The sequence below is a fragment of the Pogona vitticeps genome, chromosome 4 (genome assembly GCF_051106095.1).
Source record: "Pogona vitticeps strain Pit_001003342236 chromosome 4, PviZW2.1, whole genome shotgun sequence".
Classification (NCBI taxonomy): Eukaryota; Metazoa; Chordata; class Lepidosauria; order Squamata; family Agamidae; genus Pogona; species Pogona vitticeps.
The window spans coordinates 184839286-184866665 of NC_135786.1; the positions used below are offsets into that span (position 1 = coordinate 184839286).

The 27380-nt window shown below is 38.8% G+C and overlaps 1 protein-coding gene across 2 annotated transcripts; it reads left to right on the forward strand.

Annotated features, from left to right (window-relative positions):
• Positions 1 to 508: 508 nt before the first annotated feature.
• Positions 509 to 27026, forward strand: THOC1 (THO complex subunit 1). 2 transcript variants are annotated; one of them, XM_020794535.3, is made up of 21 exons: positions 509 to 664; positions 5718 to 5791; positions 5884 to 5944; positions 7732 to 7798; positions 8229 to 8347; positions 9304 to 9352; positions 9592 to 9687; positions 10022 to 10104; positions 11232 to 11305; positions 12610 to 12718; positions 13589 to 13720; positions 14406 to 14506; positions 14923 to 14989; positions 15305 to 15355; positions 16356 to 16426; positions 17701 to 17799; positions 18245 to 18310; positions 20449 to 20532; positions 20699 to 20846; positions 21664 to 21742; positions 26116 to 27026. In XM_020794535.3, the coding sequence occupies exons 1-21, from the start codon at positions 557 to 559 to the stop codon at positions 26409 to 26411; spliced, it is 2034 nt and encodes a 677-aa protein (XP_020650194.2). In that variant the 5' UTR covers positions 509 to 556; the 3' UTR covers positions 26412 to 27026. The 2 variants fall into 2 exon arrangements, with proteins under 2 accessions (XP_020650194.2, XP_020650195.2); XM_020794536.3 differs by lacking the exon at positions 21664 to 21742.
• Positions 27027 to 27380: the final 354 nt, after the last annotated feature.

Consider the following 27380-nt stretch of genomic DNA (forward strand, 5'->3'; position numbering starts at 1 on the left):
GGAAAGTACCTCTAGCAATTATACTTAGGAAATGTGAAATACATTTTTCCTCTTTTAATGCTCACATACTGAATAGGGAAAATGACCTATGCGTGTCTCACTTCACAATTTCAGGAACGGATGCTCAGGTAACAAGCTGTAGTCATTTCTCATTCTTATAATCAGCAAAGTAAAACAGCAACAATTTGGATTGAAATGTTTAAAACGCATTTAAAATATTTATATATTCCCTTTCCTCTAAGGATCCAAGGCGGCTCACAGTATTAGAAAACAAAGTTAAAATAACGTCTCCAACCAAGCAGATTACTAATGATGTTGTTAACCAAGGGATCAATCTCCTCGCTCCAATGGGCGTGGAAGACTCGGGAGAAGACGAGAGGGAGGGAAAGAGAGAGAGAGAGAGACGGACCGGCCATGCAAAGCACCTCCCCGTCGGAGAGAAAGCCCCGCCTCTTCTACCCGTCCTCTCAGTGAATCATTGGCCTGTCAATCTCCGCCGGCCGGCAGGGAGCGCTGGCAATTTGGAGTCTTATCCAAGCGGCGCTGGCGCTGAGGGATGGCGTCATCAGTCCGAGCCCCTGGTCGCTACACGGCTCTCTCAAGAGAGACGGCTATGTCGCCGCCGACGCTGTTCAGCTTGCCGGAGGCTCGGTTACGTTTCACGGTGAGCAGGGGGAGGGTGTGGGCATGTCCGGAAGGGAGGGGAAGTAACCGTCTGCTGCGGTTTCGAATAAAACGTGTGTGTTTCTTCTTTGAGCTTGCCCCCTTTTCCGTCCCGTTAACGGTTGGGGCTGAGGCGAAACGGGTGAGGTACTCAGGGCGAAGGGGTCACGGAGGTACGGGAGCGAGGGGCCCACCGTTTCTAAAACCTGACCTCGGCCCCCCTTTAAAAAAAAACTCAGTCGCCCCCTAAAGGCTGAAGGCATTTTAATCCCTGAAGTTCCCGCTCAGAAAAACGAGTTTTGCAAAGGATTGCAGCTTTTTGATGGCAGTTCATTCCCCTTGTTTTCAGCGGGTCTTGCTTCTGGCCTCGGCTGACTTTCACGCCTATTAATGCCGGGCGCTATACCCACGAGGCCCGGCTGTCTCCCTCTCTGCTGTCCTCCTGCAAGCAAGCAAGCAAGCAAGGGCCTTTTTCTTCGAGCAGCCTTTTTCTGAGGACCTGGCTGCCGTGGGGGTGGGGTATGTGCTGCTGTTTTTGTCCCCACTTTTTGTTTTAATACTGCAAGCCACCTCCCGTCCTCTTGAGGAGAATGGTGGGATGTACAGTTAAATAAATGATGATAAATTGAGATAGCCCTCTTGGTCTGTTAGAAAAAGTTAGGTGTGTGTTTTATTAGGACTAACCAAACATTACAAAGAAGTAAATTAGCTTGAGAAAAGAGGAATGAGTTTACAAGAGCTGAACAGGGCGGTTGAAGACAGGACATTTTGTTAAATATGAAATTGTATTGAATGCAATGGACCCTTGCAGAGTTTAATACACAACATAGTCAGACACCACCCTCTTTCAGGAACTTTGCATCAGCTGAGTTGTAAATTGGCATATGACAATGTAATAATACATAATCCTGTTTTGATATTATTTAAACATAATAAACATAAGCGGGATGAAGTCTTCCTAAGTAATCCTGCCTTCAATATTGCATGCACTGTGTAGCTCTACCTCAAGGAATCCACATACAGTACTCAGTTCAGTGTGGCAAATTTCTATGAGGTTCAGAATCTTCCAATACTGGTGTTGTATGGCAGCCTCTATACTGTATGTATATGTTTTATGGAAGCCTCTATATGTGTAAACATACCTCCATATGTCAGCATTGCATGTGTGGGTGCTTGAGAGAGAGGTTATGCAGCAAATAGAACATCAAGACAGTGGAATTGCTTGCCCCCACCCCTGCTGGTGTATTTTGTTTGCTATCATTAGTAAACACAGCATTATAGAGCTTCTGTGTAGAATTTAATCTGCGTTCTGAACATTCTAATTTAGCTAGATGAATTGGCCCTAAGTCAACTAAGCACAACAGTTTTTGTTCTTTGCAGAGAGAAAAGCTACATGCCTTCAACCACTGATTTGAAAGAAAATGTTATTGAAATCAGTGGTGTTTGATTCCCAGGAGAAAATATTAAGATTGTTCTGTTACAATATGTGTGTTCTCTACCTGGATTTAGCCTTCGAATGGCTAAAGACATTCATTTTTAAGTTGTCAAAAAGATATTGAAATATGGAGGAAAAAAGAAGCAGAACACCGAGTAGTATTTTATTGTGCTCAGTACATATCAGGATGTAGAATTTCTTCCGCGGGAACCTTTAAAAGAAAGAAACAACTAAAAGTGTAAATGGCAGTATCTTAGATACTTTGAAAATGCATACAAGATTATAACGATCTATTTTGATGAGGCGTTTAGTTATACTCAAACTCACCAGCTTTATTGGTGTCATTATATTAAAATATCAATGTATGGCACTGTTAGCATTTTTTTAACAAATAACCATTAAATGGACTGATTTTTCCCCCCAATTCATATTTCATGCATCTTTCTGCTTCTTTATAAAATGAATGCCTTTTTTGTTTCACACTAGAGGCTTGAAGAAACAGTTCAACAGAGCAGACTGAATTATTTTGTTTTGAAATTGGTTTTAACAGATTTGGATAGATTAAAGAACTCCAGTAAATCCCCATGGAACAACATGAGTAAGGCAGAGAAGTGCGCCCTTAGATCCCTCTCTTCTGATCCATCCATTTTGATAAAAAGAGCTGATAAAGGTAGGGCCACTGTTATTCAGAACACCAATGAGTACAAGTCAGAAATTCTTAGACAATTGTCTGACACGAATTCCTGTGAACCGTGCCCTTATGATCCTACAAAGGAAATCTTTTAAGAGATCATTACACTGGAGGAAGGCCTTGTTTGGGTTGTATCAGTAATGCAGAGTATACATTTCTACTTAATGACCATAATCCTGAATTCCAGTTTTTTATACCCTACCCAAAATTCATAAGGTAGACAATCCTGTGACAGGTAGACCCATAGTCTCTGGTTCCAATTCAGTCCTTGAACCCTTATCCAAATTTATTGATCACTTTTTGAAACCATTCATACCCAAGATTCGCTCGTATGTTCAAGACTCAAGAGATGTAGTTAATAAATTAGAAGGAGTCATAATAAAATATAAGGACATCTTGGTTACCTTGAATGTAAAATCTCTATACACCAATATACCTCAGGAAGAAGCATTAGATATCCTTAGGAAGAACAGAAAAACATCCTCCCACCTATTTTCTACATTCCCTAGCCTGATAGCCATGAAAAGGAACTATTTTAAATTTAATAACAAATTCTGTTGGCAGATAAAAGGAGTAGCTATGGGATGTGTAAAGGCTGCAGAATTGGCCAACCTGTATATGGAGTCATATGACGATAGGATGTATTCTGGAACACACCTTTATAAGGGAAATTGATCAAATGGTTCAGATATATTGATGACATCCTTATGATTTGGAGGGATTCAGAGAGCTCATTGATGCAATTTTGTGGGTGGCTAGATACTCTGGACAACAGCATCAAATCTGATACCAAATTCAACTTTAATGAAATACACTTTTTAGATCTCACCATCAAGAAAGAGTCTGGGAAATTATACACTAGTTTATATAGAAAACCAACAGACTGCAATACCTACCAGAGGTTTGATAGCTTCCACCCTAGACCTCTGCATCAGCATCTCCCCTATGGCCAATTTTTGAGACTAAAAAGAAATTGCACCATGAGAGAGAACTGAGCAGGAATCCCATATGATGAAAGACCAGCTAAAAGACAGGGGCTATCCAAATGAGGTCATAGAAAACAGTATCGCTAAGGCCACCAGGAAAAGCCACAGTGATCTCCTAAACAAAACAGTAAGGACGCCTGCAAACCATGTAAGCTGTATACTGACATATGACCATGTAACAGATCAACTGACCAAGTGCATAAAAAGATACTGGCACATTCTAGAATATCTAGAGGGGTTTGAAGAGGGAATAAAAATATCTTTTAAAAGGACTAAGAATCTAAGAGAAATATTGGTTAGAAGTGAGTTCAAAGATACTACACCATCACTAATTCCTAGTGTTTTACCTGAAACCCCACCCCCCAGGACATCATCTATGTGGGCATTTTGTTTATTGCAGTAATACAAGGCATATGTCATAGTTTATAGATCCACAGAATAAAAAAGGTTTACACCCTGAAGGATTTCATTAATTGTAATACCAAGGGAGTAATCTATGCTATAAGATGCCCATGTAATAAACTGTACATAAGAAAAAAGTCTAGACCTCTTAAAGTACGAATGGGTGAACACTTTAGTAATTCAAGAAATAAATGACTAGGCATTCCTCTAGTTGGCCATTTTACAGAAATGAACCATACAATAAAAGATCTGGTGTTCTGGGCCGTGGACATAGTTCCTGGGAACTGTGAAAGGTCTTTAATAAAAAGGGAAATTGACTCGATCCTGATATTGAACACCATAGTACTGGGTTAAACAAAGAAATAGACTTTCTCCCTTTATTATGATAATACTGTTAGGCTGTTTATCTCACTGCCCTGTGCAGCTGTGTACAAATGCCTCCTTTTTCAGTGCCTGCACTTTTGAACACGTTCAATTAGTTTTGAAGCTGATATAGCCGGACCAGCATTCCTGCCTTCGGGGGAGTCTTTTTTGTCATCTGCCATCCCACAGTGTGACTGTGCTGCTGCCGGTGGCCAGCCTTCCTGGAGGAGTTTGGCTCGGACTCCCTTGGCCTTGCAGGACTGGGCCCTTGCTGCCTCTGGCTGCCCCACCCCATCCTCAACATCAACCACCTGACTCGGAGGGGAGAAGGGGCTTTAGAAGGGTTATTGTTGTTGTTGTTGTTGTTGTTGTTGTTGTTGTTGTTGTTGTTGTTATTATTATTATTATTATTATTATTATTATTATTATTAATTGCCATCAGGTTATAGAGAGACCCACAGTGGATCTGAGGCAACAGGAAGGGGAGAGGGCATTGGAGGGAGCAGCCCTCTGTGGCCAGAGACCTTTGGATAGTGTGGGCGGCACATTAGATAGATTAGATAGATAGATAGATAGATAGATAGATAGATAGATAGATAGATAGATAGATAGATAGATAGATAGATAGATAGACAGACAGACAGACAGACAGACAGACAGACAGACAGACCAACCAAAGAAAGGTGCAGAGAGTATAAAGAAGCTCGGTATGTGTTTGATATTCTGTCTAATATATTTTATAATGCCTCATGTGCTCAGTATAAATACATGTATTTATATAAAGTTGAGAGTCCCAAGCCCTGGTAGGGGTGTGTGTGTGTGCGCGCGCGCACATATATTCAAAAGAAAATGTGAATGATTCAATATCTAATGTGTGGTTTTGTGTTATGCTTAGCTCCTGAAGAAGGCTTTGCCGAAATGCATTGAGCCAGAGTTTTTTAACAACTCATTTAAAGAAATACAGAATAAAGAGCTTGATTCTATTTTCTACATCCTGAGACTTCATCTCATTTATAATCTGGACTTCCTTGAATGTACCAGTTTCTTCTGTTTTGTTTTGAAACTGCACCATATTTGCATTACCCACCAGCATAAGTCAGTGTCAATCACTGTGGCGACTGGCCATTCCATCATGAATTGTACAAGAAGTTATGTTTCCTCTCTCTTATCTTTTCAGAACTCTACTCGAGAGGCACTCAAGAACAAAAGCATTAAACCATTACTGATTGCATTCAGCCAGATACCTGGAAGGTAACATATTTCATTTCATATTTTTTGTGTAACACATATTTAACATTAGTTAGGGCTTTGGAAAACAGATTAACAGTGTTGTTCATTTGTAGTGAAAATGAAAAGAAGCTTACCTTGGACCAAGCTTTCAGAGTTGCCCTAGAAGAAGAAATTGTGAGTATTTCTTGTTGTAATGATATGTGTTTGTACATGCTTTTGAACTGCTAGGTTGCAGGAGCTGGGACAAGCAACGGGAGCTCACTCCGTCGGGTGGATTTCATCTTATGACTGCTGGTCTTCCGACCTTGTAGCACAGAGGCTTCTGCGGTTTAACCCGCAGTGCCACCATGTCCCTACAAAATATTCTAAAGATGAGCCCAAATCCTCTTGCCTGATTACACCACTGTAACACAAATAACACAACTTTTGGAGACGAATTAGTACAAGTTAAGAAATCACCATAAATGTTACTTGCTGCATACTGAGTTTTGTGAGACAGTGTGCAACTAATAATGTCTACTGTGATTTGTTAATTTGGGACAATTTTTCTCCGGAGGCATGCCATTTTCATAGTTATGCAAGATAATTTTGGCCATAGAATACTAAAGGTCCCATGACCTGTTTCTTTAATAATGCAGTTGATAATAATGATGATAATAACAAAAACAATGTGCAGTCAAGTTAATTCTGCCTTACAATGAGTTCTCCTAGGGTTTCCTATATAGAGAAATGGTTGGACAGTGTCATCGAAGCTACCAACATGAATTTAACAAAACTCCAGGAGGCAGTGGAAGACAGGAGGGCCTGCCATGCTCTGGTCCATGGGGTCATGAAGAGTCGGACACGACTTAATGATTAAACAGCAATAACAACAAAATATAGAGAGTACCATATTTTTCCATGTATAAGACAATTGTCGTCGTTGTTTAGTCGTGTCCGACTCTTCGTGACCCCATGGACCAGAGCACGCCAGGCCCTCCTATCTTCCACTGCCTCCCATAGTTGTGTCAATTTCATGTTGGCTGCTTCGCAGACACTGTCCAGCCATCTCATCCTTTGTCGTCCCCTTCTCCTCTTGCCATCACACTTTCCTAACATCAAGGTCTTTTCCAAGGAGTCTTCTTTTCTCATGAGAGTATAAGAATATACTTTTGTCTAAAATCTTTAGACTAAAAATTGAGGGTCATCTTATACACGGAAGTAAGCTGAGGAGGAAAAAAACTGAGTGGAGGGGAAAGCAGGGATCAATGTGATCCTGCAGGGCTTTGACCCCTGCTTTCCCCTCCACTTGCTAAGCTTTAGCAAAAAGAAAGCAGGGATCAAAGTGCTGCATGATCATTTTGATCCCTGCTTTCCCCTCTGCTAAGTCCCATGGGGCTTAGCAAAGGAAGGGAGAAAGCTCAAAGCAATCCCATGGATGTATAAGGGGGAAAGGGATCAAAATGATTGTGCAGTCATGAAATTGCTTTGATCCCTTTCCCCCTCCTTTTGCTAAGTCACGCGGGGCTTAGCACAAAGGGAGAAAGCAGGGATCAAAACCATCCTGCAGCACTTTGATTCTTTTTACCCTACATTTGCTAAGCCCCACTTAGTTTTCTTAATTTTGGGTTAGAAAAGTGGGGGCATCTTATACATGGAAAAATACGGTACTCAGAAGAAAGAAGCCCCTTTCTTCTTGGGGCTTACTGGAACTGTGAAGCTTGTCCAAGGCCGTATGGGATAATTTCTCCCAGGAGGCACAGTGGGGAACCAAACCCCCAGCTTCTAGCACAACAGCCAGACACTGAATTCACCAAGTAGTTAATGCAATGGATATATGTGTTTAATTGAAAATAACTGTGTCTTAAATGTTTCTTTAACTTTTCTATGAATGTAATTCATATTTCAGTGTTTTTATATTAATCAAAGTAATGTTTCAGTCATGCACAGTGAACAATATACCTTGTATTTCTTTCGTTCAGATAAATAAAGCTTCCTGTGAAAATGTCCTAGCTATCATCTCTCTTGTTATTAATGCCGTTACAGAAGGTGAGTCTGGGATAGTTTAAATCCTTCTAAAAATAAGAGTTTGCATTTCTTGTTACTTGACTTTTTTTCATGTTTTAAGAGTTCCAGAAGAAGATTCGTGTGCAACATGTAGGGTTTATTAATGTATTTTCAACATCTTTGGACTTGCTCACTCTTTTTATGTTGTTTGGAGATGCTTTTCTTTTCACTGAGTGATTTGCTGTCCTTTTATACTGACTGAGGTTCACTGGCTTTAGCTATCACTTTTGGTTTACCCTCCATAAGACGAGTGTAGAAACTATGAAGACTCTGCTAAATTCATAGGATGAATATTAAAAAGAGAAGAAGAAGAAAAATCATAGCAAAAAAAAACAGAAATATTAACCCAATGTTTGTTGAGGAATTGTGTGATTTTTGCAACCAATATATAAGCATATTCTGTCCCATGAAGGTATCTGTACTGCATCAACTCCTTTTGTGCTCCTTGGAGATGTTTTGGATTGCCTTCCTTTGGATCAGTGTGACAAAATTTTCACATTTGTGGAAAAAAATGTAACTACATGGAAGTCAGTAAGTATTATTGTTTCATGTATCTAGTTCTGAGGCTGTCCTGTGGACAGCTTGTTGCTCAGAGGACAAGAATGAATGTTACAAACATGATTTTTATTTGCTATTCCACAATAATTAAAATGACAGAAGTTGAGGCAAAATGTGTTATCTTTCCCTCTTTGCTTTTCCATAAATATAAGGATGTTTCAGTGCTTGTGAACAATAGTGGGTATAGTGTGTATTTGCTCTCATGTGATGTTTTGCATTCTGGCCTCCCCTTTCCATAGATGGTGTGGAATGTGTCAGCATAAGATTTGAGAATTTTTAAAATTGTCTGGGTCTTATTCATGAAATGAATGTTTAATATGAAAGTAGTAATGTTACCCAAAAAAGCTTCTTCATTGGTTCCTGAAGATAATACCGTATTTTTCTGTGTATAAGATGCCCCCATGTATAAGACGCCACCCTCCCACTTTTCTATCCCCAAATTAAGAAAACTTAACTTACCTTTGAGTATTCAGCCTCTGGGCTCAGAATGCTCGGACATTACAAGTCCCTATTGTATCTAAGCCTGCAGGCTTCATCTCCAACGAGTTGTGTTCCAGTTGGTTTGTTCAGTATCAACTGACGTCAGTTCCACAAGGCTTGTGATTGGAGGAAGCTAAGCCTTGTTATTAGAGGAAGCCTGTTTACAGAGGCAGGGTACAGGCAGTTTTGTTCTGTCCTCAGCTTACTTCCATGCATAAGATGTCCCTCAATTTTTAGTGTAACAGTTTTAGGCAAAAGTGTCTTATATACAGAAAAATACTGTGTTTTCCTACTGTAGAGATATAGCTATTTGCATCTGTCTTCACCTATGTGTGATATAAAGTTCCTGTTATTATTTTAGAATATAGTCACAAATGCTGCATGTAGTCCTTGTATCAGCTTTATGATAACTTTCTGACCTTTAAATGGTGAACATCTTCTCTTTATAGAACACATTTTACTCAGCAGGGAAGAATTACTTGTTGAGAATGTGCAATGGTAAGTAACTTTTTTTGCCTCCTCAAGAATTTTATATTTTGTTTAGTTTTAAATGGATACTATGGTACTTGTAAATGTGTGAATTTGTGTGTGTGTGTGTGTGAAGATATTCTATGCTTAAAAATCCTTTGAAAAAAGTCCCTCCAAAGTTGACATGCTCAGTACCACAGTGTATATGAAATTTTAACAATACTGGAAACTTAATTTAATCAGCCTGTTCACTTTTTGTATCTTTTTAGATCTTTTAAGAAGATTATCTAAATCACAAAATACTGTATTCTGTGGAAGAATTCAGCTATTTCTGGCTAGATTATTTCCACTTTCAGAAAAATCAGGTGAGATTTGATCTGTTTAATAGCATAACCAGTATGTCACATATACATGAAATCCATTTCAATTCTAGTCTCTCAGTAGTTAGGAAAATTCTAGCTTGATTTAGTAGTGGAAAAGATTTTAGATGAATTGTGCGGTATCCAGGTTTTCCTGGCACTTGATTATTTTAGACATCATATCTTTTCTAGGTTTCTTATAATTAAAAGTAGTGTGATTATGTAAAAAATGTTGGAAAATGCTGATTCACATAACTATTGACATATGCTGGTTGGTAGTGTATTTTCAAGTTAGAACTTTCTGAGTCCTCGGTTTATAAAATACTTTTTTTTCTTACAGGACTGAACTTGCAAAGTCAATTTAATTTGGAAAATATCACTGTTTTTAATACCAGTGAGCAAGAGAGCACACTCGGACAAAAGGTTATCTTTTTATTGTGTTCTATACGTAAACATTATCTGAGCAGCTTGAAGAAATTAAGACATAACATTGCACTTTGGGAAAGCTGTGTGGCTGTGACTCTTCCCAAAGGGAAAGTAATTTTGAAAAATCCCCTTTGAACTCTACACTAAGGGAGTAGTCCTAGCCTCTGCTAGAAGCTGACAGGAGAGCATTAGTGAAAATACTACTCTGTCAGTGGAGGTGATCCTTCCGCCATTGAAATTCTACAGTCACAGATATTCTTGCAATGTTCCACCATTGGAAGGAGAGAGGACATATCATGTGTTTGTGGTTGGGTCAACTAAGTCCCAAGTGTTTTTGTTCCCCTGTCATGCTCACAGAAGCAAGTGGGTCTGGTGTAGTTAATTCTCACCCATATATCACATTGGGATGAGGTGAAGCAAAATCTGCGCCCTACCTCTCCTCTGCCTGTTGTCGATGTGGCTGATACTCAACCCGTGGAGCTCCCTGCCCCCTTCAAATGAAAAATAAAACTGTTCTTTCTTGTTTGTAAGAATAATTTAAACAAATTATTTCATATATTGATGTTTTTCTAATTTAGACTCTTAAAAGGAAAGTAGACATAAGAAGAAATTGGCAGGCTTTGATCTGAGCATTTTTTCACTGGTTCAGTAGAATTCCAGTAGTGACAGTATTGATAATAACTGTCCCAATCCTGACTTTAAAACAATGCAGCTAAAGATCAGCATAAATTAAGCTGTCCCCATATGGTTCCCACCTCCCCTTCACGCTTACCCATTCCTTGGGGAATGCGCACTTCCCTCCCTGACTCACCTCCTCATCTGAGTGGTCGGCTAAGGGAGAAATCGGAAGTTGGAGGAGAAGGCTGCAAAAGATGAGTGGCTAGACGTACTGGGGAGGTGAGGAAGGAAGTGTGCATTGCCTGAGTAAAGGGCAAGTGTGCAAGGGAGATGTGCATTATACCTGTGCAACACCTGTGCAGGCACAACAACAATGCACCATCTCTAGATGTAACCTCTTTTTCAGTATTGTGATAAGTTCTAGGGAAAGAAATGAAACCAATTGGGTAGCAGTTTGACTTGAAAAACTGGTGGGAATGAACTCTAAATGCCCTCTTTTCCTTCAGCATGTAGAGGAGAGAGAAGAAGGTATGGAAGTTGAGGAAGGTGAAATGGGTGATGATGAAGCTCCTACTAGTTGGTAAGCATGGACAAAAAGTTAAGTTTCAATTTGCTTTAAAGTGGTTAACTCTTAAATTGCATGAAAATTTATTTTATATAGCTGTGATGTGCTTGATGCAGTTATTTGATTAGATAGGAATTTATTAATTGCCTTTTGTCTAACTTTCTTGTAACTTACAATACTGCATCCTTTTTGTGATCTTTGGAGAATAGTGGAATTGTCAAGGTTCTGCTGCCATTTGTAGCCAAATGAGATATATTGATAACTACAACTCAGTTAAATCAGTTATAGCACGACTAAAATGTTTTAGTAGTTTGGTTAGAAAATACAAATAATACTTTTCTTCACAATGTGCAAGAACTTCTGAAACAGTAATTACTTAATACTGTTATTTATATTGTACCTCTTTCAATGAAGTTACCGTATTTTTCCGTGTAAAAGACGACACTTTGGTCTAAAAACTCTAGACTAAAAATGGAGGGTCTTATACACGGACGTAAGCTGAGAGGAGAACAAAATGGCCCATACCTTGCCTCTGCAAACAGGCTGTCTTCAATCATGAGGTTTAGCTTCCTACAGTCAGGATCCTTAAGTGCTTTGATCCCTTTTCCCCTCCTTTTGCTAAGCCTCGTGGAACACAAAGGGGGGGAAGGCAGGGATCAAAGCAATCCTGCAGCACTTTGATCCCTTTCCACGTCCCACGGGGCTTAGCAAATGGAGAGGAAAAGGCATTTTGCAGCTGTGGGATTGCTTTGATCCCTTTCCCCCTCTATTTGCTAAGCCCCACGGGCCTTAGCAAGAAGAGAGAAAGCAGGGATCAAAGTGATTGGAATATATCTACTTGGAGGTGGAGCCTGTAGGCAGTGCTCAGATTCAACAGGGACTCGTAATGTCCTAGCGTTCTGAGCCCAGAGGCTGAATACTCAAAGTTAAGTTAAAATTTCCTAATTTTGGGTTAGAAAACTGGGGTGTGTCTGTCTTATACATGGGGGGGGGGATACATGGAAAAATACAATAATCTGCCTGAATTCTTTTAACTATCTCCATCAGTTTCTTCAAAACTGACAGAGGGATGCTCACTATTAAATTAGTGCAGTTTTAGCTTCTTTCAAATCACCGCTGTGATCTTGAAACTAAGTGTATTGTTTTCTAGGATGCCCGGCAGTCGTAGGTGAGAACTTGATCTATGGTCATGTATTCATCTAGACTGCATGTCTAGAGCAGAAAGGCAGGATACAAATGTATATGAACAATGATAATGTTTTAATAAAAAATTGGCATATTTGTGTTTATATGTCTGTTAAATATTATTATTTTGTCAGTTCCATTCCAATAGATTATAATTTATACAGAAAGTTCTGGTCACTTCAAGACTACTTTAGAAATCCTGTACAGTGTTATGAAAAGGTCTCATGGAAGACTTTCCTTAAGGTAATGGTTCTTGTGTGGATTTTTACCCCCATCTTTCAAGAGATCAATGTGTTGTACCATTTCAGGAACATTCCAAGCAGATGCTTAAAGGGAACTAAAAATGTAAACTTTAGTGGTGATTATTGGGAACTAAATGTACATAAAAATAAATATGAAGAGTTGATGTGAAGACCAGTGTGTGTAAAATATCTGTCTATAATCTAAATATCAAAACATGAATATCAGCAGCCATTGTAAATGTCACATTGAAATCAATAATTTTGTGTACAGAACCACTGAAAATCTTTGAGGTGGAGAGGCGGTGTACGGGTATAGCAATCTTAAGGTCTGAAAACATTTTCAGAGACATACGTTCTCATTTTTTGTGTCTGATATGCATTCCTTTTGCTACATCTAGCCTCTGTGAATGGCAGTATTGGAGGAGATGGCACGCTAGGGGATGTAATCTACATTTTTTTTAAATACAGTCATGCCATCTTCTAGTTGCTGCACAGTGGTGGAGGGCGGGATTTCACTTAACTGGGGCTTATTTGGGGGGTGGGGCTTATATTACGAGCATCCTGAAAAATCATACTAGGGCTTATTTTCAGGTTAGGTCTTATTTTCAGGAAAACAGGATAGCAATGATAAATAAGTGTGTCTCCCAAAAATTATAGAACAAATTTAATTACTCTGTGCAACTGGTCAGTTACTTGCAACAATTTAGTTATGAATTGTACAGTATATGTAATCTCCTCAGAGCCATTAGTAAAAATGCATGATCAGAAGAGACTAACAGTATATTCCAGCATCTGTCTCATTTTATAAAATTTCAGCTTGGCTTTGTGACTATGGTTGTCTTCAAATACTTCATTTTATCAATTTTTAAAGTATTCTGAAGAAGTATTGGCAGTCTTTAAGAGCTACAAGTTGGATGACACCCAGGCTTCAAGAAAGAAATTAGAGGAGTTGAAAACTGGAGGAGAACATGTTTACTTTGCTAAATTCCTCACAAGTGAGAAGGTATGATGCGTGTTTGTCCTAATATACCAAATTAGGCTTCATGGCAAAATAAGCCATACTTGACTTCTAATTAGGTTGAAACAAACAATTGATTATACCCTGACTGGTGTTGTTAAAGTACTTGTTATCTCATTTACCTTAGCCTCATAGAAATCAATAGATCAAATTTGGCTTATGTTTTAATATTTTGAATCAAGGCATTGGAAGTGGGACCCAAGCATGATGCGATAGTGTGTGCGTGTTAACAAAAATGCAGATAGCAACTGGGACTTTAGCTAGTGGGGAGGGAGACTTAAAATATTTTTCTTTTACTGTAATATTGCCCAAAATCCTTTTTTGTTGTTGTTTTTAAGTTGCTATTTCTCATTATGGCTAAGGGGAAACTTTCTCTCAATGCTAATAGCTTCAGAGGAATTTTGTTGTTGTTGTTGGTGGTGGTGGTGATCAAGGTCAAGACTGCAATTCAGAGTATTACACTCTAAGACAGCTTTTTCCCCGCTGACTTATATGAAAAACAGAGAATTTAGATAAACTGGCAACATTGCTTTCCAGGCTCTCATGTCTAGTTTCTTCCTCAGTTACTGTCTTTATTCGCTTTGTTCCTTTGTTACTTGGCTCTTCCATGTTACAAAAGCATTAATATGGTAAAAGGCCATATATATGTTCCTTGTTTCTTTTTTTACAGTTAATGGATTTACAACTGAGTGACAGCAACTTTCGTCGTCACATTTTATTGCAGTATTTAATATTGTTTCAGTACCTAAAGGGACAAGTAAAATTTAAAAGGTAAGCTAAGATTTAGACTTGAAAGTTGGTTTTAGTGCTTTTATTCTCACCACTTTCCTCAAATCTTTTGCTATTACAATGTTTTCAGTGTCTCCCATTGAACATCTTTGGAAGTTCCTAGAAGTCTTCTGATCTCGAAGAATAGTCCCACTGTCTGAATGAGGGAGGCGGGGACACTGTGTCTCTCTTTTCAGCTATCTCTTGCTTCCCCACCTCAAAATCTGCTCAGAAGGCCTGTGGAACTGGTAAATTCAAAGAAAGGGGAACATCAATAAGCATCACTTCTTCTCCCTTTATGCCATCTAGAGCATTCTGAGTAGATGTTCATTTGGGATGCTGCTGTCAGTGCAAAAATACTCTGAATCCAACCCAATGCCTCTCATACTGACTCTTCCCTGATGGGTTTGCTTTCGTAGTTCAAACTACATTCTAACTGATGAGCAGTCCCTGTGGATTGAAGATACTACCAAGTTAGTTTACCAGGTCAGTGCTGTACACAACATTTTGCATATATTCTAGCTGTCTGTTGTAACTTATCAAGATGCATGCAGGGATAGAATTTCTGGGGCATTCAATTTTTGCCACAATTTGCTTTTATGGCTCTGTGTAATTTTGCTTTTAAATAGGAAAATTAAAACGGTGTCATCTAGACTATAAAAGGTCTTCTGGGTAATAGTTAGAAACCAGAAGATTACTTCGTATTTGTAATTTCATACTCATAATGTTGTTTAGTATCTGTCTTTTAAATGTACAGCTGCACCTTGGATTATCTAAGTATTTTGCTTTTTCCAATAACAGCTTCTTTCAGAAAATCCCCCAGATGGAGAAAGATTCTCAAAAATGGTGGAGGTGAGTGGCCTTCTCATAAATTGAATCATATAATAATGAAATCGGAAGGCCATTGAGTCCAACCCCTTGCTCAATGCAGGAATACAAAGGAATGGAGGAACAGGTTAGCTTATGCATCCTATCTACTTTAAGTGAGATTCTTTAATGGTTAATTCATTTGCCTGGCTGAATGGTTGTTGGCTTCTTCTGGGTGGGGTTGCAAAGGATCAGGTTCAGTTTTTGTCAATGCTTTTTAGTCTAGCAATGCCACTGGAATCATAAGCAGCCTCTATATGAGGGTCTTCTGTCATTTATCAGCTTAGGCTGAGGAATGAATTGCAGTCTTATTTAGACAGAAAGACATCTTACTGTTGTCCACACTCTGATGACCTTGTTGGATTACTGCAGTGCATCATATTTATCCATCCATCCATCCATCCATCCATCCATCCATCCATCCATCCATCCATCCATCCATCCATTCTATTTGTACCCCGCCTATCTGGCCAAAACAGCTACTCTAGGCAGCTGTAGGATTGTCTCTGCAAACATTCTGAAAACCATGTACCCCGTATTTTTCGCACCATAAGACACACTCCCCCCCCACAAAACGGGGGGGTGGAAAGTCTGTGCCTCTTATGGAGCGAAGAAAACAGATTATATTTTCCTGTTTTCTTCTCCTAAAAAATCGGTGCGTCTTATGGAAAGGTGTGCCTTATGGAGCGAAAAATACTGTACTAATTGCAAAAATAATTCTCAACTGTTCTCTTGCGGCCATGACACTATCTGATAGTGCCCAAATCGTGTTGCTTAGTGTTATTATAAATCACACTAAAATAGTCTTGGTGAGTCAACTCCTCCATACATTCCATTGATTCAAATGGGCCTACTCTAACTGCAGTTTACTTTAGAATTTCGGCCATTATCAGAAAATTTCCTTTTTTTAAAAAAATCCCATCACTAATACTGAAGGTGTTTGTTAAATCATGCTGGCACATTCTTATGTGTTTTGCTTTTACAGCACATACTTAACACAGAAGAAAATTGGAATTCGTGGAAAAATGAAGGTTGCCCAAGTTTTGTGAAGGAAAGGTAACAATTTAAAAATATATATTTTAAAGTTATCTTTAGAGGTTGGAATGACTCGGTATTCCTGATATGGGCAAAATGTTCCTGTAATACCTGTATATATCCTATCTTGTTTAAAGTAATAAATGAATAGTTGTGTATTATCCTGAACTTGTAAAATCTTTGAGAACCAGCTGTGGAAAGAAGAGTGACTTCTAATATTTTGCTGCCTTCACAAAAAGACTCCAAAATAAAAATGTGATATGAGAGCTTTAATTTAAAACAATAAAGAAAGAAAAAGGAAAAGGAAAAGAACAGAAATTGATACCATAATTTCCAGTGTGGCTTTATTAGAGTCCCTCCGGAACGCTACAAGTATAACAGTAAATGTATTCGTGAAGGCTTTCACGGCTGGGATCTAATGGTTGTTGTGGGTTTTTCGGGCTCTTTGGCCGTATTCTGAAGGTTGTTCTTCCTAATGTTTCGCCAGTCTCTGTGGCCGGATTCTTCAGAGTCCTCTGAAGATGCCGGCTACAGAGACTGGGGAAATGTTAGGAAGAACAACCTTCAGAACACGGCCAAAGAGCCCGAAAAACCCACAACAACCGTAACAGTAAATCTTCATTATCCTCATACAGTGGACCCTCAACTTACAGATGGCTCGACTTACAGACTTTTCGAGTTACAGACTTGTCTGGCTGCAAAATTTAGGTTCGACTTGCAGCCGGAGAATCAACATACAGACCAGAAAAAAAAACAAAATGGAGCAAAAACGGCCGGTTATGGATTAATCGGTTTTCAATGCATCGTAGGTCAATGGAGACTCGACCTACAGAGTTTTCAACCTACAGCCACCTTTCCAATACAGATTAATTCTGTAAGTAGAGGGTCCACTGTAGCTGAAGGAGGCAAACAAAAATGGCTGAAAATGGAACATTGTAACAAATAGATAGTTTATTAGAAAGATGACAGAGGCTAAGAGTGATGATTCCTCAAGCTGGCTTCTGAATACTGAATGGGGGAAGAATGACATGAAGGAGAAATAGGGACTGGTTAATAGTGGATAATTAAGACCCCAGGACTTGTTTCATAACCCTCCTTGAACAGTTTGGGAGCAAGAACCATTGAGGGAAATGAGGGCCTCGGCCTGCAGGTTTGCAGGTATCTTCATTCTTCTGAATTGTGGTGGCCAAGATTTGGACTGTATGTGGTCTCCCTAAGTTCATTTTGCTGCCTCCACTCTCCCTCCCCCGAAATGTATCAAACTCTAACATATTATTTATCCTGTAAATTTGCAGACCTAGTGATTCAAAGCCAATAAGACCTTTTACACGAAAAAGACCAGCTCCTGAAGATTTCCTGGGAAAAGGACCCAACAAAAAAATTCTTATGGGAAAGTATGTCTACCTTTTATTTTTCTTCATATGTATACTTGTAACTTTGTATAAATGATTTGATGATGTGAAAAGTAATATAAAGCTCGAAGGATGTGGTGGTTAAATTCACCTAATGTTTATGCAAAGCCATTTTCACTGAAAGAGTCTTTTCTATTCCTTATTGAAACCTTACTAGTATTTCTCTTAAGTTTATGTCTGTGAAGAAACATTTTGCGTTTTAGAAGCAACCATGTAGAATAATTTATTCCCTAGGAATTGAAAGGAGAAGTTAAATCTAAAGTTTTGAATAGTGGTAATCAGTGGTGCTGATTTTCTGTCTCTCATATATTCACACATAAACTGTGCATTTGTTGAATTAACCTGTCTTACAAAGTGTTTGATACTTCAGTGCATTACTTGATGAAATATAAAAATTCAGTAATCTGTTTTGTATTTGTCCTTACAGTGAAGAATTGACTCGCCTGTGGAATTTATGTCCTGATAACATGGAAGCTTGTAAATCTGAGAGTCGGTAAGCATATTAAAATGAAAAATAGTAGAGCCACCATAGAGGAAAATTTTTGCTTTGATGCTAGTAGTGAATCCTGAAGCAGCATCACAGGTGTGCTAATAAAGTTAAAAGAGGTGTATAAGATCCAGGGATTGAGCCCACAGAAGACAGATGGAAGATGATTCTGCCTGGCCTTTGCAGATTTCCCTCTGAAGCAAGCAATTCAGCACAGTCTGCCAATGCTTGGAAAAAGGTTTTAGGAGCTGTGGGGAATTACTTTCCACTTGGTCTTTTCCACAGGCTTTTCTTTGGATCCAACCGTCTATATTGGGAGAAGGGAGTTCTCTTACAGATTTTGATTTCATCATCTCATATTTGCACAAGATATTGTTACCTGTCCTCTGTACATATTTTGAAGTACTGTAGTTTACTTACCAGTGGGGAGCATGTGCTACTTGGGAAAGCTGTGTAGATTTCTGGTAAGAAAGCATATGGAATTTTATTAATGTATAGCAAGGAGTGCCAGTGACAATCCCTTGCTTGACCTTATTTGCCATGGCTTAGGAGAGAGTGTCATTTTGTACCTTCTCCCTTGGCTGAACCTGCACAGGCACTGTGGCCTCCAAAGCATATAGGTAGGGCCTTCACTTGAGTATCCAGATAGAAGCTAGCATGGAAATAATAGCAAAGTTTCAGAGGAGGCCTTCTCACTTGTTGAGGCAAGTGTAGAAGGAGCCATTGCTCCATAACTTTGTATTGAAGCTGTGGGGGGAAATATTCTGCCAGCACTGAGTTTGCAGCTTTGATCTCTACAGCAGGAGTCTGGTAGGTACAGGCTTCTGGGCACCCAACCCTGTAGCTTGTCCCTTTCTTCCATTAGAGAAATAGGAGTGTTTGTGTTAATAAGGTCATCTGAGCTGGTCCTTTCAGTGGTACCTGCGTTGCAATTCAACACCCAGGCTTTGCCTAGCTTTGCTTATTTGAAGAGCAACTTGCCCCCTGCCATGAGGCTCCAGCTGGTGTAAGCATGCTCCAGAATGGGAACTTGCTCTTTCCAAGTACTTCCACCCTCCCCATGGATTGATGTTTTAATTTTGAAAGAAGCTGAACCTAATCAGTGATCATATTGTAGTAAATATGTGTGTTGTCTTCCCACAAGGAGACCTGGAGCTTTCATTGCACTAAATGGGTTCCTGCTGCTGCTATTGCTGCTGTCCCAAGTGAATGCTCAGCATATTTGCCCAGGCAGACATCATTTTTCCAACTCTTACTTCCGATGCCACTGTGCGTTTCACCTTTCCTTTTTTCTGCCCTTGGGAAAGGTGTGCATGTGTGCACTACTATTTCAGAGAGAGAAAGCCTTGAAAAAATAAAGATTTGAAAGTTTTACTGTTAAATGATAGCGCTTTCTGCACTGTGAAATACTGTATATGGATGTCTTTGTATGAGCTAGGCTAGAAAGAGCAATCCCGTGGAAGTTTTGCATGCCACCAGATTTATTGGGCTTTATGGTTGGAACGGTAGAGAGGAAAGAAGCCTTTCTATTTTCTTTCATGTTAGCATGCTTCTGTGAACAGCTATAAAATTTGACCCAACTCCAGGCTGAAGTATTTTCCTGTTCTTTTAAAATATTTTTGTTCTGCTAGGCTCTCCTCCTTCCACTTTCATCCTTGTTATTGCATTTCCAAGACATTTTACATAGAAGCGCCTCAGCAACAACCAAGAATTAAAACTGACACTGGTCTCTGTAGACTGCATTTATCGGGCGACTACAACCATGGATGCAAGTTATGAGGTGGTTTGAGGGGTACTTTGAAGGATGCCCCTTCAAAGTGCCATTACGTCTTAAGTCATGAGATCCAGGTGGTTCTGTGTCTTCGAGCTGTGAAGTTTTATTTTAAATGGCACTGAATATCATACCAGCACAACTTGATGTTTTGGGTGGCATCCTGTGTTAAAGTAATAGAAATTCATGATTTTTTTTATTTACTAGATCAGATTTCATTGCTATTTTGTGAGTATTTATACTTTCCATGGCAGCCAAGTCGTGGTGGCACCTGTACCATTTCTCAACATTGCAGATATGCACACAGACCACAAACGGTTGGGAACTTATCATCCAGAAAGTTAAGCACTTAAAACCTGTCTTTCTTTCATAGGGAATATATGCCAACCTTGGAAGAGTTCTTTGAAGAGGCTATTGAACAGGCAGATCCTGAAAACATGGTTGATAAAGAATTCAAGTATGTATTAGAATACTTCTTTACTTTGCTGTTCATCTTTGTGTCAGTGCCATTTTAACCAAATCTCAGTGTGTGTCTGCTACAGGGCTGTAATTTGGGTAACACAAATAGGTGTTTTCTTTCCTAGGTGCTAAATGGCAGGCTGTTTCTGACTTTATCATTACAGAGTTGTGAATAATTCTAACTATGGCTGGAGAGCATTAAGACTGTTGGCTCGCAGAAGTCCTCATTTCTTTCAGCCAACCAACCAGCAGTTTAAAAGTTTACCAGAATATCTTGAAAATATGGTCATCAAGTTAGCTAAAGAACTACCTGTAAGTACTTAGTAACTAAAGTATTTTGTTACCCTTACATTTTTATCCCTTCATCATTTCCTCTTTTCAGCTGTCCCTCTTTGATACTCTTTTATGCTACTTACAATACAGAAGTGGCAAAGTGAATATTCAGAACAAATTATTCAGCATGCAGATCTTATTTACCAAGTTTTGTTGCAGTGGTTTTCTTCCAATGCCTTTGTAACACACCTACCAAAATACCTGTTAGCTTCAGTTTGTGAAAAGACAAATCATCAGAATACTGATACATTTTGGATTTTAACATCCTCCTTTCCTTTGTTTGCCTATTTATGTATGCCTATCTTATCTTCTTGGAGGAGTCTAAAGTCATGAACTGGGCATTCTGTTGGACTTTCATGTGCACAAAAAACAGAACAGTGGAAATAAACCTTGACAATTTTTCAGTGCATTAAATGAAGCTGATTTATGTTTCCTTCTCTCCACAGACTAATAGCTAAACATTAAAATCATTTTTATTGCAATGAAATGTTGTCACTCCTCTATCCTAGGAATTTTGTGTGATAGCCTTAAAAAATTTAAGTGAAATATTTTCAGTTAGCATCAAAATAAAATGCAACAGACGATAATTAAGAGTTCTTAAGTTTTGATTGAAAACTTCTGCCAAGGTTTATTATGATTTTAGGACCAGTCTCCATATTGAAAACAAGGTATGAGGTTTTTAATTTTTCCAAAATGTATTTCTAAACATTCTGTTCTACTACATATGCTTTGGAGATTGCTGCATAGCACTCATCTTGGGATATTCTTCCAGTGATATTCAGTTCTCTCATTATAGCCTCCTTCTGAAGAAATTAAAACAGGCGAGGAGGAAGATGAAGAAGATAATGATGCTTTATTAAAGGAAAACAATGAAAGTAAGCTTGTGTTCTTGGGCTACTCTCCATTTCCCTTGACACATGTTGTAAAAGGAGTATGTGAACAGATGCTCTTTTCCTTCCTAGTTCATCTTATTTACAGCTTCTGATCTGCAATAATAATTTGTGTTCAAGTCATGTATTTATGAGAAACTACATAATTTGTTTCCTTGTTTACACAAAATAAGATTTCTAGACCTACTGCACTGAAATACTCCTTGCAGTTTATTGCAAATCTGGCTGTCTTGATGGTATTTCATCCAGCATACTGGATCCATGCTGCATATAAGAGTAGACCTTGAAAACACTGTTCTTAATGCCTTTCTGTCATAGCTCCTTTTGGCAAACTGTGTTCTTCTAAAGGCAGTATTATCTTGTCTGCAGTTGTCATTAGTTATATGTTGTAAAAATTAATTGTATATATGTATTTCCATCCTAGAAGTCAATGTAAATTTTATTCCATCTTCATCTAAAGAAATTTTACAAGACCATTTACCCTCACAGTTGCACTTTCTCCTTTCTCCTAGTATGTGAAACAGTTTGTCCATAATCTTGCTTATCCTTGTCTTTCCTTCCTTGTCCTCAGTCCGCTTATTTCTGCTGCTAAATTTATTTGCACGATTTCCTTCACCATTTCTGTGATCACTTCATATACAATGCTGTGAATGATGTACATTTCATGCAGTTAGTTCTGTTATGCTTATTCATGAATGACTCCAATTATGGCCTCTGTATCAAAAATTACATTGAAAAAGTAGCCTTATTTTACATTATTTTCAGTTGAATCCTGGTCATGCAGGCTGTTCTGTCACCCTTTCTTATTTTTATCACATTTTGTTCTCTTTACAACTTTTCCTAGCCATCTTCTATTTAGTGTAGCTCAACTGAAGTTTGCCTTTTCCCCCTCAGCCTTATTTTCAAACTACTGTATTAACAGATGCCTTGAGGTTTCCACCCATGTAGCTATTCCATTCTCTCATTTTGTTTCTAAAGTGAATTGTTAAACTGTGTGATTTGATAAACATTAGAAGAGGTTAAGAAACCTTGATAATAAGCAATTTTCTCCTTTTAGACTGAGGGTATGCTCTTCATCTTGCAAAATTATTGCAAACTGGCTACCTTCTTTTACTAACTCTAAAACAGTCAGCATGCAATGTAGAATCCATTATTAACAGTGACTTACAAGCAGTAGCTGAGAGGTTTGCCCACAATTCAGGTAACACAAAATTTGCCAGAGTAGGTCGTATCTTAGGTGTCTCTTTTCCTTCTGGAATGCCTAACAAATCTTAGAGAGAACACTATATACAGTGGTGCCTCACTTAACGATTGCCTCGTTTAGCGATGTTTTCACTTAACTATTTTTTAAAAGAACTCTATGTATCATTTAACGATGTTTCCTATGGCCGATTTTCGCTTAGCGATTTTAGGACCATGCTTCGCATAACGAATGCATTTTTAGGTCCCCTGTTTCGCTTAACGATGTCCGTTTTTCAATTTTAAAAGTGTCTTAAAATGTTCAAAAATGTTTTAAATGCTTGGAATTGTTAGTGCACCTTCTAAAACGTGTGCAAACTTAATTTGGCTTTGATCTGACTTTTCGTTAATTTTTGCTGAATTTGTTTCAAAAATAGTTTTTGCACCAAAAATGGACATCGCAAAACCATTGAAATGCATTGAATAGGCTTCAATGCATTCCAATGGAGGAAACATTGTATCGCTTAACGATGTTTCCTATGGGTTTTTTCGCTTAAGGACGGCAATCCGTGCCTATTGGAACGGATTAACCCATTTTCAATGCATCTCTATGGGAAAACGCATTTCGCTTAATGATGTTTTCCCATAGCGATGTTTTTTTAACCAGTTAACATCGTTAAGCGAGGCACCACTGTAATACTTATATAGCAGCCATACATTTGGATGGTTTGAAAACTAGTAAGAAGAAGACAGATAGGAATATAGTGACATGGTATACCTTGTTTCCCTGAAAATAAGACAGGGTCTTATATTAATTTTTGCTCCCAAAAACACATTAGGGCTTATTTTCAGGGGATTTTTTTTTCATATACAGTTGTGTTCAAAATTATTCAACCCCCAATGCTGTAAAGGGGTTTAGGGACTATAGTGTACATTTGGAATTGTATTCAGAATGAAATCGTACAAGGACGTTTTAAAGAACCAAATGCAACTAAAATAACATCAATTGTTTATGTAATACAGTAGTAAATGTTTCTTTTGTGGTTTCTTCATTGCCACAATTATTCAACCCCTTAAAGACTACCACTCTGAAGAAGAGAGGTTCATTCAGGTGTTTTCGATCAGGTAGTGAAAACACCTGTGGATGTCACGGAACACCAATCAAGCATAATAAGCACCAATTAGGCAGCTTTAAAAGGACTGTGATACTCAGCTCCTTCTAGACATTTACTGGTGTGGTTACAAACATGGTGAAGTCAAGAGAATGGTCCAGGAAGACAAGAGAAGAGGTGATTTGTCTTCACAGGAAGGGCAATGGCTATAAGAAGATTGCAAAGAAGTTAAACATACCAAGAGACACCATAGGAAGCATCATTCGCAAATTCAAGGCAAAGGGCACTGTTGAAATGCTACCTGGTCGTGGAAGAAAGAAGATGCTGACTTCGACTGCTGTGCGCTACCTAAAGCGTAGAGTGGTGAAAAGTCCCCGTGTGACTGCTGAGGAACTGAAAAAAGATTTGTCAGATGTGGGTATAGAAGTTTCAGCTCAGACAATAAAGCGCACACTGCATAATGAAGGTCTCCATGCCAGAACCCCCAGGCGCACCCCCTTGCTGTCTCCCAAGAATAAGAAGAGTCGACTGCAGTATGCCAAAAGTCATGTGGGCAAACCACAAAAGTTGTGGGATAGTGTTCTGTGGACTGATGAAACAAAATTAGAACTGTTTGGGCCCATGGATCAACGCTATGTTTGGAGGAGGAAGAACAAGACATATGACAAAAAGAACACCTTGCCTACTGTGAAACATGGTGGAGGGTCAATAATGCTTTGGGGCTGTTTTGCTTCTGCAGGTACAGGGAAGCTTCAGCGTGTACAAGGTACCATGAATTCTCTTCAGTACCAGGAGATATTGGATGAAAATGTGATGCAGTCCGTCACACACCTGAGGCTTGGGAGACGTTGGACCTTTCAACAGGACAATGATTCCAAGCATACCTCCAAATCCACTAGAGCATGGTTGCAGAGGAAAGGCTGGAACATTTTGGAGTGGCCATCGTAGTCACCAGACTTAAATCCAATTGAGAACCTCTGGTGGGACTTAAAGAAAGCAGTTGCAGTGCGCAAGCCTAAGAATTTGACTGAACTGGAGGCTTTTGCCCATGAAGAATGGGTGAAGATACCCGTAGATCGCTGCAAGACACTTGTGTCAAGCTATGCTTCACGTTTAAAAGCTGTTATAACTGTAAAAGGATGTTGTACTAAGTACTAAGATTGAATGTCACTTGGGGGTTGAATAAAAACTAATAATGATATGAGCACAGAAAATACATTTGTGGTTATTTCATTATAAACTTAAGGTTATATTTCTCTGACCTACAAGTGCCTCTTTCATGTAAATGTAAGCAAGATGACTGAATGATCAAAATCAATGTCAAAATGGCCAAAACATTCAATTTCAGTGGGGGTTGAATAATTTTGAACACAACTGTAGGACAAACATTTATTCAAATACAGTCATGTCATCTCTTTCTGGTTGCTGCACAAGGGTGGAGGGTGGGGTTTCACTTAACTAGGGTTTATTTTGGGGGTAGGGCTTCTATTACAAACATCCTGAAAAATCATGCTAGAGCTTATTTTCAGGGGAATAGGGTGTTTGAAAGTTCATCCTGGCATGGCTGCTTGCTTAGTGGTGCAGAATAATTGCAAGGTAATGCTGTAAGAAACCTCCCTGTAGCGTTTAATTTTTGGTCATGAGTGGGAAAGGAGAAGTGAAATATGTAAAACGTGTTTCATATGATAGATTTAACTGGCAAGTGTTTGTTCTGTCATACATTTGTAGGAGCACTAGATGTGACAAGTTTAAATAAAACTATCAAAGCATGCTTGTAGGAATATTAACTGAAATCTTGAAAATGCTGATGGCCGGTTTTCAAAAACTACTTTCATATGTTTCTAATAGCATATTGCTTAAATGGGGTACCAAGTGTGGTGTGGTGGACAGAACAATGGAGTAGAACAGGAGAGATGGGTTCAATTCTGTGGCTTTGCCATAGAAAACTCACTGTGGGGTGAATTAATAAAGCCACTCCTTAAATATCTCACTTACCTTGAAAACTTTTAGGATCACTGTAGTCAGTTCTGATTTGACACATTGCTTATTCTCTTGTTCTTGTTTCAGGTCCAGATGTTCAACGGGACAAACTTGTAACAGGGGAACAACTAGAATTGTTTGCTAACAAGCTTGGGGAATATTGGAAACTTCTGGCTCCCTACTTGGAAATGAAAGACTCTGATATAAGACAGATTGAATCAGATAGTGAAGATATGAAGATGAGAGCTAAGCAGCTGCTTGTTACTTGGCAAGACCAAGAGGGGATCCATGCTACTGTGGAAAATCTGATCACTGCGTTGAGCAAAGCTGGATTGAATGACCTTGCAGAAACCCTAACAAATGACAGTGAAAACAATGGCTAATTTGGGAATAGCTATTCTTTTTAAAACAAAAGTGGCTATTGTTGCAAAGTAACAGAACCTAGAGCAGCGTAAAATGGTAAACAATTTAAAACCCCTTTTAAATAACATTATCCATACATTCCAAAAAAGAAAGGGTTAATACTGATCAAAAATGAATGTCTGACCATGGACACTCCCAAATTATGCCTAAGCAGAAAGATGTGTGTGTTAGTGAGAGGGTGAGCGCACAACCCTTTTCTATATGATTTAGATTCCTTTAACAGTGTGGTCTACTTGGGGTTAGAGGTGTGTTAGATAGTAAACTTGCATATTGGTGCCTGCTGTGTTTCTCCTGACTTGGTTTTGGCTTTTGTACTGCAGTGTAGTTATGCACAATAGATGGTAGAGTTCATCCAAGAGATAAAAATTTGGTATCAAAATGAAGGACATTATGTGTCTGAAACAGCTGTTGCAGGAATGTACACTTGTTTCAGGAGTTCCACATTAGCCATTAGATAAATGTTTATAAATGGTGGCGAGTAGACCTACCCTGAGGCAGTCAACTTTTATATATTTTTGTCATTTGCCTTTTTTATCTTGACGAACTGCAAGATTAAAGAGAAATCTGAGTGCTTAGTTACGTGGTTTTGTTTAATCAAGGCTTGCCTGGCCTTCATCTGGTATCTGTGTCCCCATGCAGGGCACTTTTGGAAGGTAGGAAAACTTGTTCATTGTTCATGCTAGGCAGGGAGGTCAGGGAGAAATCCCGTTTGACAGTGTTGCAACTATCACTCCCCAGAAACGTGTAAAAATTTATTGAGCTCATTTGATCTCGAACATTTCCCTTCTCACTACAAAAGTGGGCTTCTAAATGTTTTTGGATTTCAAATCCCACCCGGGAAAGACATTTAAACGACAAAGGTTATGCATCCCTGCCTCAAGTTTTTTGTTCTATGTTCAGTTTGGACAAAATTTACACCTCAACATGAC

Excerpts from the sequence above, each read along its gene's own strand:
- THOC1 (XM_020794535.3), top strand. The coding sequence starts at position 557 with ATGGCGTCATCAGTCCGAGCCCCTGGTCGCTACACGGCTCTCTCAAGA. Across the intron at positions 11,306-12,609 it reads GATGAAGCTCCTACTAGTTG|TTCCATTCCAATAGATTATA; the intron begins GTAAGCATGGAC and ends TTATTTTGTCAG. Across the intron at positions 15,356-16,355 it reads GATTCTCAAAAATGGTGGAG|CACATACTTAACACAGAAGA; the intron begins GTGAGTGGCCTT and ends TTGCTTTTACAG.